Source organism: Chaetura pelagica, unplaced genomic scaffold (assembly GCF_000747805.2).
Source record: "Chaetura pelagica isolate M959 unplaced genomic scaffold, ChaPel_1.0 scaffold112, whole genome shotgun sequence".
Taxonomy (NCBI): Eukaryota; Metazoa; Chordata; class Aves; order Apodiformes; family Apodidae; genus Chaetura; species Chaetura pelagica.
The window spans coordinates 2,722,092-2,735,028 of NW_009952798.1; the positions used below are offsets into that span (position 1 = coordinate 2,722,092).

At 43.3% G+C, this 12,937-nt stretch overlaps 2 protein-coding genes across 2 annotated transcripts in view; both read left to right on the top strand.

Moving 5' to 3' along the window:
• LOC104386301 (nucleolar RNA helicase 2-like) overlaps positions 1–12,356 on the top strand; it is a 12,972-nt gene extending 616 nt beyond the window's left edge. The window contains exons 2-15 of the mRNA XM_009994885.1: positions 94–381; positions 1,731–1,806; positions 2,791–2,969; positions 4,128–4,245; positions 4,878–5,063; positions 6,076–6,221; positions 6,431–6,580; positions 7,361–7,522; positions 8,064–8,183; positions 8,676–8,749; positions 9,751–9,910; positions 10,705–10,839; positions 11,611–11,655; positions 12,162–12,356. Of these exons, the coding sequence (XP_009993187.1) occupies positions 94–381; positions 1,731–1,806; positions 2,791–2,969; positions 4,128–4,245; positions 4,878–5,063; positions 6,076–6,221; positions 6,431–6,580; positions 7,361–7,522; positions 8,064–8,183; positions 8,676–8,749; positions 9,751–9,910; positions 10,705–10,839; positions 11,611–11,655; positions 12,162–12,356 (2,034 nt within the window). The remainder of the gene's footprint in view (positions 1–93; positions 382–1,730; positions 1,807–2,790; positions 2,970–4,127; positions 4,246–4,877; positions 5,064–6,075; positions 6,222–6,430; positions 6,581–7,360; positions 7,523–8,063; positions 8,184–8,675; positions 8,750–9,750; positions 9,911–10,704; positions 10,840–11,610; positions 11,656–12,161) is intronic.
• A 244-nt stretch (positions 12,357–12,600) lies between these two features.
• KIAA1279 (KIAA1279 ortholog) overlaps positions 12,601–12,937 on the top strand; it is a 15,807-nt gene continuing 15,470 nt past the window's right edge. Inside the window, exon 1 of the mRNA XM_009994886.1 lies at positions 12,601–12,869. Coding sequence (XP_009993188.1) covers positions 12,601–12,869 — 269 coding nt within the window. The remainder of the gene's footprint in view (positions 12,870–12,937) is intronic.

A 12,937-nucleotide genomic window follows, 5' to 3' on the forward strand; every position in this document is an offset into this window, starting at 1 on the left:
CGGGGAGGGGCAGAGCGAGGGGCTGCGGGCTTGGAATAAAGGTAAGGGTGAGGGAAGCGGTTCCTCCGCGTAACGCCCGCTTTCCTTCGGCAGGAGGAGACCCCGGAGAAGAAGCTGAAGCGGCGCGAAAAGGCGAAGCGGCGCGGCAAGGCCGAGGGTGAGCAGAGCCAGCCCGAGGAGAGCGGCCTGGGCGACGGGGACCTTGAGCCCCCGCTGCCCAAGAAGACGAAAAAAGTCAAGAGCAGCGGTTTGACTGGGGAGAGCGACGGTTCCGAGCATGCGGTGAAAGCGACTTCTGCCGAAAGGAGCGGTGTGACATCCCTGGCAGCGCGGAGCGCGTCTGGGGAGGCGGGTGCTGAGGAGCAGGAGAGCGATGCGGAGGTAACGCTCTGCCCTGGGAGCCCTGGGCTTACGGGATTCAAGTCCCACGGCTAACGAGTGGGCTTCATAACACCTCCTAGGCGCTGTGCTGGAGCGTCAGGCTGCTGTTGTAGGCAGCGTGTGCAGCTGTTCCCCTTGGATTTACCATGTCGTGGCATCGGGAGGTGCCCGGCACCGAGCCCGGTTCTGCCCAAGCTGCAGGCGATGGAGGGAAGTGCACCAGCACGTGGTGTGTGTCTCTCCATGTGCCTTTCCCCCGTGGTAAATGCCGTTCGGATTAGGGGTAGTGGAGGAGGCCAGCTGGCAGATGGCAGCTTCCACGTGCTGTCCTGTCTTCGTGTAGCAACTTGTTTTGTGTCCTGAAGCCCAAGGTTTTTTCCCTGCCACCCCAGAAACGTGCACTGCTGTGTGGCGTGACAGTGCTTTCTCTGCTGGCTGGCCCTTTGAAGAAGTAATTTGATGAGGTGTCCTGTAAGAGAAGGACACATTTATCTTCATGAATTCCCACATCTGGAGTTATTCTGGTTCAAATTTCACCCTTGGCCTTGTGCATCTGTGCAGGGCCTCCTGTGGGTAGTGCTCTCCCTTGTGTTTTAAGAGGAGATTGAATCAAGAGAGGGCTTTCTCTGCGTTGGGTGTAATGATGTGATGTCTTGGCTCTTTGAAGTAGAAGCTAAATAGTGAGTTTAAAGTATCTCCTGGTGTGCAAAGTTGAGAAGCTGTTTCTGTGGTCTGCCAAGTAGGTGTGATTTAGAGGGAAATTCCCGCCTCACGCTGTGAATTGTCACATCAAATATGTTTTGCTGTGAAAACCATCTCTTTAATGATTTCAGTGGACTCCAGTTAAGATTTTTAAGAAGTAGTTAAAAGTCCCTTTCCTGACTTGGCAAGCATAAGTCCATGATGTGGTAAGATCTCACTGAGGGGGCACTTGGTCCTTCTTGTTTCCCATGGGTCTTAAAAAGTTGTGCAGATTTAACTGAATTAGGGATGAGACTGAACAAGTTGTTTCAAGTAAAGAGCCAAAGACCTTTTGGAGGAAGTCTCTACTTCAGACTGATGTAAAAACAGGATTCACTAATAGGAATTCTGTCACTGAGTGGTGCAGCCTGTGTCACTGTGTCTTGCCTTCTAATACAGGGTGGCTGGATTAAAAGTTTCCTGCTTTATGCTGTGATGATGATTTTGTTTGTGAAGTACCTGCATCACGAGGGTTTTATTTCCCATTAAGCAGAAAGGAGATAACTGGTAAAACTGCAGTGGCAAAGCAAATGCACAGTTTTTCTTCTGTGCTTGCCTAAACTTGCTTATCTCTTAGGACTAATTTTTTTTTTCTTTTATCCTGTTAGGAGCTGACAGAAGAAGAAAAAGAAGGAGCCTTCTCCAATTTTCCTCTCTCCCAAAACACCATCGACCTTCTCAAAGGTTAGTTAATGTGGTAAAAGAGATTTCTGTAAATGCTTGTCCAGGATATAGGCACTCTGTTACCTGTGTAAGGAGAGACAGAAGAAAAGGGTAAATTGTCCTCAATTGTCTGACATTTATTGTGTGGTAAGACTATGTACATGAGCAGTCACTGTAGATTCAAAGCTGCTGCTGCTGTTGTTGGGAGGAACAAAGTTTTTTTCAATTTCAAGTGCCTTAAGGTGAGTTTATTGTTCCTTGGTTATTCCTAGATATACATTGCAGAGACAGGGTTTCTCTTCTCATCAGCATCATCCTGCTTATTGAGTATAAATTTCAATTCCCATATCTGCTGTCTACAGTATCACTTCTTAAATAAGTGTACTGGTGCTTTGTGTGTGAGGACTGTTCGGCTCCTGTGAACAGATTGTGATTATTCTCACACTTTTGGGGTATTTTCATGTCTCTTCTGAATTAATTTTGTTGACTAAGTAATCACTGTAGAGTTCTTGTTCTGTGTGATTCTTGTTCCTCAGACAAAATTCTCTTTGTTCCTTTACATTTTCCTTGCTCAGAAGTTTCTCTTGGAAGGTTTGTTTCACTTCCAGTGTGCAAAATCTCTCAAGAGTTGTAGAACGTTTGGAAACAAACAACCTCATCTCCCTTCCTTCAAGACCAAGCTACCACAAAATCTTGGGCTGTATCAGAAAAAAACATGTTGTTGTTTTGTGTTTTCTGCTTTTCTTGTCTTGTGCCAAACATCAAAATCAGCTGTATTTCATTGTGGATACTATATATCCATCGTGAATACACGGATACCTATTGATCTACACTAGGAGTAAAAACAAATCTGTGGTTTTGTTCTAAGTTGCACATCTTTTTGTGTACAGGATTTGACAGGATGTGCCCTCCACACTTAGGGTTGTTATATATGAAGGCTTCTGATTGTTCAGCTTGCAGTAAAATGAGCATCTTTTCATGAAACCTCTTTGGATTATCTTGCAGCTCGTGGTGTAAAATACCTGTTCCCTGTGCAAGCAAAGACTTTTCAGCCTATATATGATGGAAAAGACCTAATTGCTCAAGCTCGAACAGGAACTGGGAAAACCTTTTCTTTTGCAATTCCACTAATTGAAAAACTTCAGAGTGTCTCACAAGATGGGAGAAGAGGTCGTGCACCAAAGGTAACTCACTTAAGGGTTAACACCAAAACCTTAGAATGTTTTCAAAGGTCATTTTGTGTTTGCTTTGCGGACTTTTTGGGGGGTTTTCTTCTTTTGGTGTTTTGTAATATTGAATGCTTTCCTCAGCTCAGGAGCTACAGTGTAACAGTTTCTGCAGCACTGCTGTGGGAAAAGGTTTTTTTGTTTAGGGCTCCTTGTCATCTTTTTCTGGGAGAATGGTGAGGGCCCTGCAGTAGTAGCTGGTGGGCTTCCAGGTTGTTGTCCTTGGGAAGTTAGCCTGCAGCTTTCAGGTTGAATCCTCTCTCTCTTGTCAGGTAGTGTTTGAGTCAGCTGGACATGTCACCTTCGCTGAGGTAGTTCCTTACTATAAAGTCCATGGTGAGAACTGATGGGTTTTGGTTTTTTATTTTTCCTTCGTGTCTGAAGACTCAATGGATGCAAGTGGTGTTTACTTTTCTACTTAGACAGGAGATGGAATTAATAACCAGATACCTGTGAGAAGATACCATATTGCCACACGAATGAAGTGTATATATTTATCATTAGGTTGAAAAAGTGTTACAGTCTGCAGATTTGTTGCCTACTTCATTTTTCTATTTTATTCACTTTAAAAATAACTATGTTTTAAAGTCTTACTGTCTGAAAGATGTCTAGAGACAAATTCAGCTCTTTGTTTTATCTTTTTGTTCCTAGAGAAAATGGAGGGGGGAAGGATAGATACTGGAGGAAGGCAGGTAGGGGGAGAAACAGGATACATGGCTAGAGTGCATCACACTGTGTATCTTTTAAGGTCTTGCTGCTTCAAATTGTTTAGTGACTGTTCCTACCCTTTAATGCTGAGCTGCACTTTCATTGTCCTTAGTAACCTTACAGATGTGTCTGTTTTATCTGGCATTAACTTAAGGAAAAAAATGTTGTTCTACATCTTGGTTATGTTATACTGCTTTGCCTAGTTTCCTATTGCTGGCTGTGAGGCTGTGTTGAGCAGACTCCAGATGACAGGGAATATTGCTGTGATGCTGGGGAGCTGCGAGCATCTTTGCACCAAGTGTAGAATAAGAATGGGAGTACAAGCTGTTTGGCGTGAAGTAATCCTTTTTCTCCAGGCACCCTCTCCAAAGCACAGCTGCACGTTTGTCTCTTTTTCACTCCCTGTAGGTGCTGGTTCTTGTTCCGACCAGGGAATTGGCCACTCAGGTAGCCAAAGACTTCAAGAATCTCACCAGGAAACTGTCAGTGGCCTGTTTTTATGGAGGAACTCCATATAAAGAGCAGAGTAAGTAAACACTAAGGAATTACTACTGGATTGGAGTTGACTTTCTCTAAATGAAATCCATTAATAAAACTGTTTTCTTCCTGCCCTTCCAGTTCCACTTCAGTTGGGAACCATGGCATTGCTTTCAAAGGGGGTGTACAGCCTGGGTTCAATTCTTTTAGTTCAAATAAAATGGTTGTAGATCTGCCAAGTGATTAATCCTTTTAGTTTCTTCTTTATTGCATGTTTGTGTGGTTTTTATATGAGCATGTACTGGGAGTAGATGACTATCCAAGGGAAAGAAAACTTGTCTGTCTGTCTCCAGAGGTAGCTGTGAAAAAAGAATTTAGCTGAAAAATCAAAGCATTTTTCTGGATTAAAGCTCTGGAGTTTTCTAATGCCAGCTAATTGCTGCTTGGAAATTGGCATGTCTGACTGTAACTTAAGGTGGTAGTTTAGCTTGTATTCCTGACAGAGCAACTTGAACCTCCACTAGGCTTACTTGTTTGTTCCCCACAGTAGAACTTTATTCAGAGGTGAAAGTGAAGGGCAGTAGCTTTTTTGTTCTAAAGTTAGAAGTGTTGCTGTGTTTGGGTAGCTCTTTACCTTGTTATCTCTTAGCATTCTGACATTGTCTTGTTTTTCTCTTCCAGTTGATCTCCTTAAAAGTGGCATTGATATTCTAGTGGGAACTCCTGGACGGATCAAAGACCATGTTCAGAACAGCAAGCTGGAACTTTCCAGTGTGAAGCATGTTGTTTTGGATGAAGTTGATCACATGTTAGACATGGGCTTTGCTGAACAAGTGGAAGAAATCTTAGGATTTGCTTATAAAAAAGGTAAATTCTGACATCAGGAGAGGTATAGGGGACAGTGCAAACAACACAAATTGAAAACTGCTGGTGCACCCCCAACTTGAATCGTTTGTGCAATGCTAGTATCAGATCTTAGAGGAAAAGGGTAAGGTAGAACTGGAAAATGTTTGACCCAGTACAGCCACTGGCATTTTTGCTTGATCATTACATTCTCCCCATTTCTGCAGACTTGGTCTTTGTCCTGATGGCCAAAAAGTACAGATATCTTCTAAAAAATAAAACATGTACAGGTTTTGAAAGAGTAGTCATAATTATTCAATCTTACATGTTTTCTTCATAACTGTAAAAGAAATAATAAGGAATAAGCAGTGTTCTTTTACAGTGTGTGTTTCTTTCTGTCTGGACCTGTGGAGCTGTGAAATGAAGGCATTTTCAAGATAAGCTGGTCTTACCAGGACAGTTTGTCTTATTCCATCATTCTTCCCTCTCTCATCTGCAGTGGTTTTAGCCTGTCTTTTCCCTTGGCATGTAGCTACCAGGCAAGGAGGGATTGAGACAAGTTCTTTCAGGTATTTGGGAGGACTTCAGGCACCATTTTTAGTGAATGATCGGATCTAGAAATGTCTTTCTTCTCAGGCAGGATGAAGGATTCAGTTTGGTCCAGTTAAAATTACCATAATTTTGCCTTTAGTGTCTGAAGGGTATTCAAAATGTTTTCATTGCTTCTATGCTTTCTTCTTTTACCTGACTTACTGCACATATAATCAATTTGAGAAAACTCATTTCTCAAGTCTATTGTGGTGGGTTAGGCTGGACATTAGGAAAAGTGTTTTCTCTGAAAGGGTTGTTAGGCATTGGAACTGGAGTCGTGGTTGTGTCACCATCCATCCCTGGATGTGTTTAAAAATCATCTAGATGTGTTGCTTGGGGAGATGGTAGAGTAGGGTTAAAGGTTGGACTTGATGATCTTAAAGGTCTTTTCCAACCCAAAGGATTCTATGATTCTGTGACTGAAATTGGTGGCCTTTCCTTCCAGATTCTGAGAACAATCCCCAGACACTGCTGTTTTCTGCAACTTGTCCACGATGGGTGTATGATGTAGCAAAAAAATACATGAAAGATGAATATGAACAGATTGACCTGATTGGAAAGAAGACTCAAAGAACTGCCACGACTGTGGAAGTGAGTGATTCTGCTGCAGAACAGTGCTGGTCCTGAGAAAGCGTGGCCTGGATGAGATGGGTTCTGCTTTGACTTTACAGATGGGGGCGTGGAATGAATTTGCACATGAGTGACACACAAAGATTTTCAGTTTCTGTGTTGGTTTTATTTTTTTCCTGTGCATGGCTTAGATTTAACAGAGATGCTTATGGTGTCTCTTCCCCAAACAGCACTTGGCTATACAGTGTCGCTCATCTCAGAGAGCAGGAGTTCTTGGGGACATCATCCAGGTCTACAGTGGCAGCCAAGGGCGGACCATTGTCTTCTGTGAGACCAAAAAGGAAGCAAATGAGCTGGCTATGAATGCTTCACTCAAACAGGTACTGGGCTGTGGAGGGAGAGCAGCAGTTGCAGGTATTCAGGGGTTGATGGCCGCAGAGTTAATGGGAGCTTGGAGCTGTGGGGATGGAGGCATTTCTCTGGGTGGTTTTAAGGCTTTTAAAAGCTGTTTCTAAAAGTAGAGCCTTGCAGTTACAATACCTTCTTGGCTGGGATTATGAATTTATTCTTTTGGCTTTAAAGTCATGAAGGATAGGATCAATGCTAACAGCCGGGAGATGGCAGTAATGGTAATAACCATGGGCTAGAATAGTGCATATATTCCATCTCATGATACTGTGCTTTTTGGATTCCTGTCCTAAAGACATTTATTCTTTGAGCAGTCAGTAACCAGGAAAATTTAACTAATGTGACAGAATGGAATGGGTCTTGTTGCCCTTGGGAGGTCACTTAGTAGTTTCTTCAGAATCCAGATTAAAGTGAAATATTGAGCAGGTTTTCTGTGCTTGCTCAAATTATTACCCTCTTTTGAGCATGGAGAAAGGTACTGGACTTTATATCAGACAAAATCCTGTTTGATAATAAATACTAATTTATGGAGAAAGAACAGTGGTAGGAATAACATGGTTTGCCCAATATTTGCTAAATGGCAGAGAAGGATCAAACCACAAAGTAAGATGCTTTACATTCCTTTGGTATCAGCTGTGTAATTATTTTTTGTTGCCCTGCACAATATTTTGGGTTTTATAATTAATTGTCTTTACATACTGCAGCCTGGACTCCCCTGTTAAATGACATGTTAATGGTTTGTTTTATGACAGGATGCCCAGTCCTTGCATGGTGACATTCCACAGAAACAGAGAGAAATTACATTAAAAGGCTTTAGAAATGGTGTGTTTGAAGTTCTGATTGCAACAAATGTAGCTGCCCGTGGTTTGGATATTCCTGAGGTTGACCTTGTCATACAGTGTTCACCACCAAAAGTAAGTCATTAGGAGAAACTAAAATGGCTTTTTGTGTGTGTGTGTGACAGCACAGTGGGTTTCTTCTCTTTCACCAGAATTATGTCCTGATTCACAAAGTGGGTTAAGCTTTTATATTTGGGGCTTTGATTAAAATGCAGCTTTGGGTTTTGGTTATTCTGGCAAGTCCTAAGCTAGCTTTTGACATTGTTTTAGCATTTCTGAATCCCTTCTGAATATCACTGAGTTTCTAAAATACTCCTGCTGCTTTTTCTTCTTTGGAAACTCCAGTGAAACATTTTATTTAAAAAAGAAAAAAGAAAGCAAGCAGCTTATGTCAGTAGTGTTTTGTTCAACCTGAGGCAGCATACCTTGGTCAGGATAGCATATGCAAACCCGAGTGGTTGGTGTGTAGTTACAAGTTTGGGATATAGAGGCATCATGTATCACTCCTTAGGCTTCCGGGTTAGAATTCAGGTTGCATTTTGTCTCTTGTACAATGTGTGAATGTCAATGGTTCAAGTGACATAAGATTTTCTCATGTTAATCTGAATTTTTGAAGGATGTTGATTCCTACATCCATCGTTCCGGACGGACGGGTCGAGCTGGCCGGACTGGGATCTGCATTTGTTTATTTCAGAGAAGAGAAGAAGATCTTCTGAAACAAGTTGAGCACAAAGCGGTGAGTGGTACCTCAGACCTCTGGGTAACAACATTGTTCAACTCCTAAAAAGCCTCTGCCACTCTTAGACTTTGTAACCACGGGCTGCTTATTGAGTCCTGTGTGGGACTCGTGTCCCATAGTCCAGTAGGCCCAAAATGTTGATATTTGGTAAGTGTTTGTAAATGCTTTTGTATAAACCTGTTCTAATGTCTGATGAATTTCCCCATGTGGGCAGTACTCTTGCTGTCAGCAGGCAGACTGTGACTGGAATGCATGGAGACCATGTTTGCATTGCAATCTGCATGTAAATTGATGCAGAGTAGCTCCAGATGAACAAAGGCAGGAATTTTTTTTAAAAAGAGCTTTATTCTAGTTTTAGAAGTAACTTAAGTAAAGTCTGCATTGACGTTCTAAAGAGTAAGTGACCAGAGATCACATTAAGGTGACTGATGGGGGTTGAGTTGAGGTGCAGAAAGCACCTTTAACTGTCATTCGTTTTCTTAATTTCAGGGGATTACATTTAAGCGTGTAGGTGTTCCCTCTGCTATGGATGTAATACAAGCTTCAAGTAATGATGCTAAAAAGTAAGTTTATTTGCCTGTTGTAAAGAGATTTGAGACTTTACCAACAATAGTGCTGTTAATACAAAGCTTTAAGGGATCAAAGCATGTCTTCGCCTACATTGTGCAAGTCAGCTGGTTTGCATGTAGACATTTTCATGGTATCAGTAAACCTCTGTGTGCTTGAACACAGACCTTTTGGTAGGGCATTGTGTTGCAGAAATTCACCTTTGTTTTACCATTACAAATCACTAGCAGAACAGGGAATTACTGTCATGCAGGGAAGCTGGTGTTGCTCAGACAGGACAGTAGCAGTGTGTGAGGTGTAATGAGGAGTCACTGCAGCAGTGAGGGTGTTGTAGCCCCATCCTGTGTTTCTTTGCATCTTTATTCTCCAGCTGTGTTTACACTTTCTGCCCTATTGGTGGAAGTTGCATCGACAGAGATTATTGTAATTGATAAAGGTTTGGCCAGTGAAGAAGAGATCATGGGCATGGCATTGGGTTAATCAAATACTGAAAAACAGTGGTGTACCAAAAATAGTTTTAGAGGAGTAGCTGTTCTCGGTTTCCCAGCTTGTTTTCACTGCCTCTCCCAGAAATAACCAATTTAATCACTTCGCACTGAGAGCGAGAAGTGCCTTTCCCCAGCCCGACTGTGCCATTGTACTGGTCTGGTTCTTTGTGAAGTAAAAGCAAAGGATCCTTGGGTTTGCTGGCAACATTTCCTTGTGGATTCTTGGCCTTAAGGTATTTTAGAGCCTTCCCTTGATGTTTTATCAATGCTCTCAAACGTGCCACATTGTACATCTTTCAAGAGGTTTGGGTGAATGAACAGAGAAGGTGGGTATTCAGCATTGTGAAGGTATTGAGTTAAACAAGTGGTAGTGAAGCAAGAGCATCATAGCCAAGGCTTTTAGAGATGATATGTTGATCTTGAAAGCTGTCTGAAGCCTATGTCCTAAAGATGACTGCACTCTACACTGTCCTTTTTGGATCTCTTAAACTTTTGTTGTCACCATGTAGGTTGCTGGAGGCCATTCCTCCTTCTGCAGTAGACTACTTCAGAAAATCTGCTCAGGAGCTCATAGATGAAAAAGGAGCAGTTGCTGCCCTGGCTGCAGCCCTGGCTCATATTTCTGGGGCATCTTACATCCAGCAGCGCTCCCTGCTCAACTCAACTGCGGTAAATAACATGATACCTGTGTTAACAAGAATGCATACATTAATTACTTGCCTTCAGTCCAAGCGTGGCATCTTCTTGGGCTCTTCCAGTAGGGTTTCTGCATAGCTGTTACACCAGCTTCTGGTTGCTCGTTCCTTAACTGCAGTCAGCTCTCACTGGCACCCTGCAGGAAACCAGAGAAACTCAAAATCAGTTGGTGAATTTCCTTGTAATGAGAGTTAAGATAATTTCTCCAGAGATCTAAATGACAGAACTGATGACACTTTACAAGCTAACAGATTGGGTTGTGCTCTTGTAGCCTTCCCTTCCCAGGAAGCATTGACTTTTCTATAGTATTTCAAGTAAGTCTAGAAAATGAATACCTGATTTCAAAGAGATCTTGACAGAAGAAAAGTGCAACCCTTCGTTTTTCTGATACATTTAAGGGAGAGTTTGGCCCAGTTTGTTGTGTGGTAACACAATTTTGGAAGTAGCATGTGACTGGACTGTGCTTCTTTTATTGGTTTGGAGGTATTTTAACCCCTTTTCTAACCATAACTATGTATCGAGGAAATGTGTGTCTGCTTCTGGCTAAAATAAATGCTATTGGCCTTTTTATCAATGGTCAGGCCTAGGTTAGATGGATGCCTTCAGCTTCTTAGGAGGCTTTTAGTTGCTTCACAACTGGGAATTTTATTTCTTAGGATTAAATGCTATCTTACAGTAACAAGATGTCACAGAGTTCATTAGCCTACTGAGTCAACAGGCTGTCCAACCCAGTCTAGTCTTAAAGTGTTATTCTCTGTTTCCTGAAGGGCTTTGTGACCATGGTGTTGAAGTGTTCAATAGAGATGCGTAACATGAGCTACGCCTGGCGAGGGCTGAAGGAACAGCTTGGTGAGGAAGTAGATTCCAAAGTATCTGCAATGCGTTTCCTCAAGGGGAAGATGGTAAGATGGCCTGGCCGTGGGGAAGGGGAGGGAAGGGCTGTGTGTGTGTGCACATCTGGCCAGTTTTTGCAGTGGTTTTGAGTTCTGAAGCACCAGTATAGAAAAGGTGATCCCTCACTCTGTTCCTTACACAACAACCTCAGAAAATGGTGACCTATCACGAGGCCCCCTGAAACTGCTTCTTGTGTATACTCTGCTAAAAAGAGAAAGCATGGAAGCTAGTTGAGTGTTTTAAGGCACTTATTAGAATGGAGACATTGCTCTTAAATGATAATGCAGGAGCTCTCCTAGAAAGATAACAATCAGAATTATGTGTATAGTGGGAGTAGTTGTTTTGACCTGTATTAACCCATTGTGAACTCAAAGACTATGCAGCACTGCATTGAAAAGACAGCTGTAGAGTGTAGGGCAGGGAGTGACTGCCTGATGTCAGCAGCACAGCATTCACCTGACTGTCAGCTTGCCTCCTGACCTCACACTTGTCTCCTGTGCTGTCTCTGTGGTCCGAGCTGACACTTGTCTTTCTTTGAAATAGGCCAATTGCAGGCAGTGCTGCTGTCAGCACAGAGCATTTGAAGCTGCATTTTGAGCTTTTGTGTTTCAACTGCTTTTTTCTTCAGCTTCTAAAAAGCTTCCCCTAAAAGACTCTTCTGACTTTTCTGGTTTCTACAGGTAGTGTGAGCACTGCAGGTGTTCTATCTCTGAAATTGTCTGTCTCTGTTCTTGGATGTATCTTTGGAAAACAAATGCTTCTGTTTTTTTCTGTTACAGGGGGTGTGCTTTGATATCCCTGTTGGTGAACTGAGTAACATACAGGTATGTTTTTGTAACTAGAATTGGCTTTGGAACCTGTTTGTTTTTTTTTAAATTTGGTGGTTGCCAAATACAGGATTGAATCTAGAGTGGTTTGGGAGGATAAAGTTTGTGTTTTAATCAGAATTTTGCATAGACAGCACAGTCATTGGAAAGAGCACACAGCACAGTTAGAAAATATCCTGTCGTGCCTCTTTCTGATTTCAGTTCTTGTATTACCTGATTTCATTGGACAAAATCCTGTTTTCTTTGGTGACTCTGGGTTTTGACCGACCTCTCCAGCGTATTTGAGAATTAACCAATTTTCTGTCAACTTCACTCCCTCTTGTCCCTTTGCAGTTGTTTTGCCACAGGACTGCGAGTTGTATCCCAAGAGGGATCTGCCAACCTGTTTTGGCAGGGGTGGTATTTCTCTGGAATGGCTTTTGCATTCAGTGTTGTTTTTAATGATCATAGGGTACCGTGGACACACTTGTAGGTACAACAAGTCTCTCATTCCATTGTTTCAGGAGCAGTGGAGTGACACCAGGCGCTGGCAACTGTCGGTGGCAAAGGAACTGCCTGAGCTGGAAGAGTATCCACAGGAGGCAGGACGAGGCTTCTCCAGGTTTGGAAACGGGAGGCAAAGCGATGGTGGCTTCAAGAGAAACAACTGGTTTAAGAATGGAAACCGGGGACATGATTTGAACAGGCCACCTGAGTAACTTCTGGCACGAATATGGGACTGAGCTGTTTTTTATCACAAAGTAAAAAAGCCTGTTAGACATTTCTCGTTGTCATGATTCTTTGATAATGCAGCCTGTGATGCATTTGTGATGGCCAAACCCCACGTTTTCTGAAGTGACTGGGCTTCTTGGAAGGTTCTTTTTGCCCAGCAAAGCAGCTGCTGCTGTTCTCCTGCCATTAAAGGCCGTGGAGCATTTCACTGGAGACTTGATGCTGTGGGAGATGTGTGCTCTTCCCAACGTGTCGTTACCTCACCCTGCCAGTCCAGCCGCCCTCGTGGAAGAGATCTGGTTCAAAAAAAACCCCTCTTTTCTTCAGAAAATTGGAGACCGGGCCCCTCAGGAGCCTCCCACGGGCTCAGGGGCTCTGCTGGCCGTCTGGGGGTGCTGTCGCTTGCCTCGTTGCCGCCTGCTGCTGCTGCTGCGGCCTTGTCAGCGTTTGCCCTCGGCCCCGTCACGGCGCCTTTGGGGAGAAACGCGCAGGATGTGGCGGTTGGGCCGCGGGGTGCCCGGAGTTGCCGGGAGGGGGCGGGCCCGGGGGGCGGGGCTTTTCCCAGGCG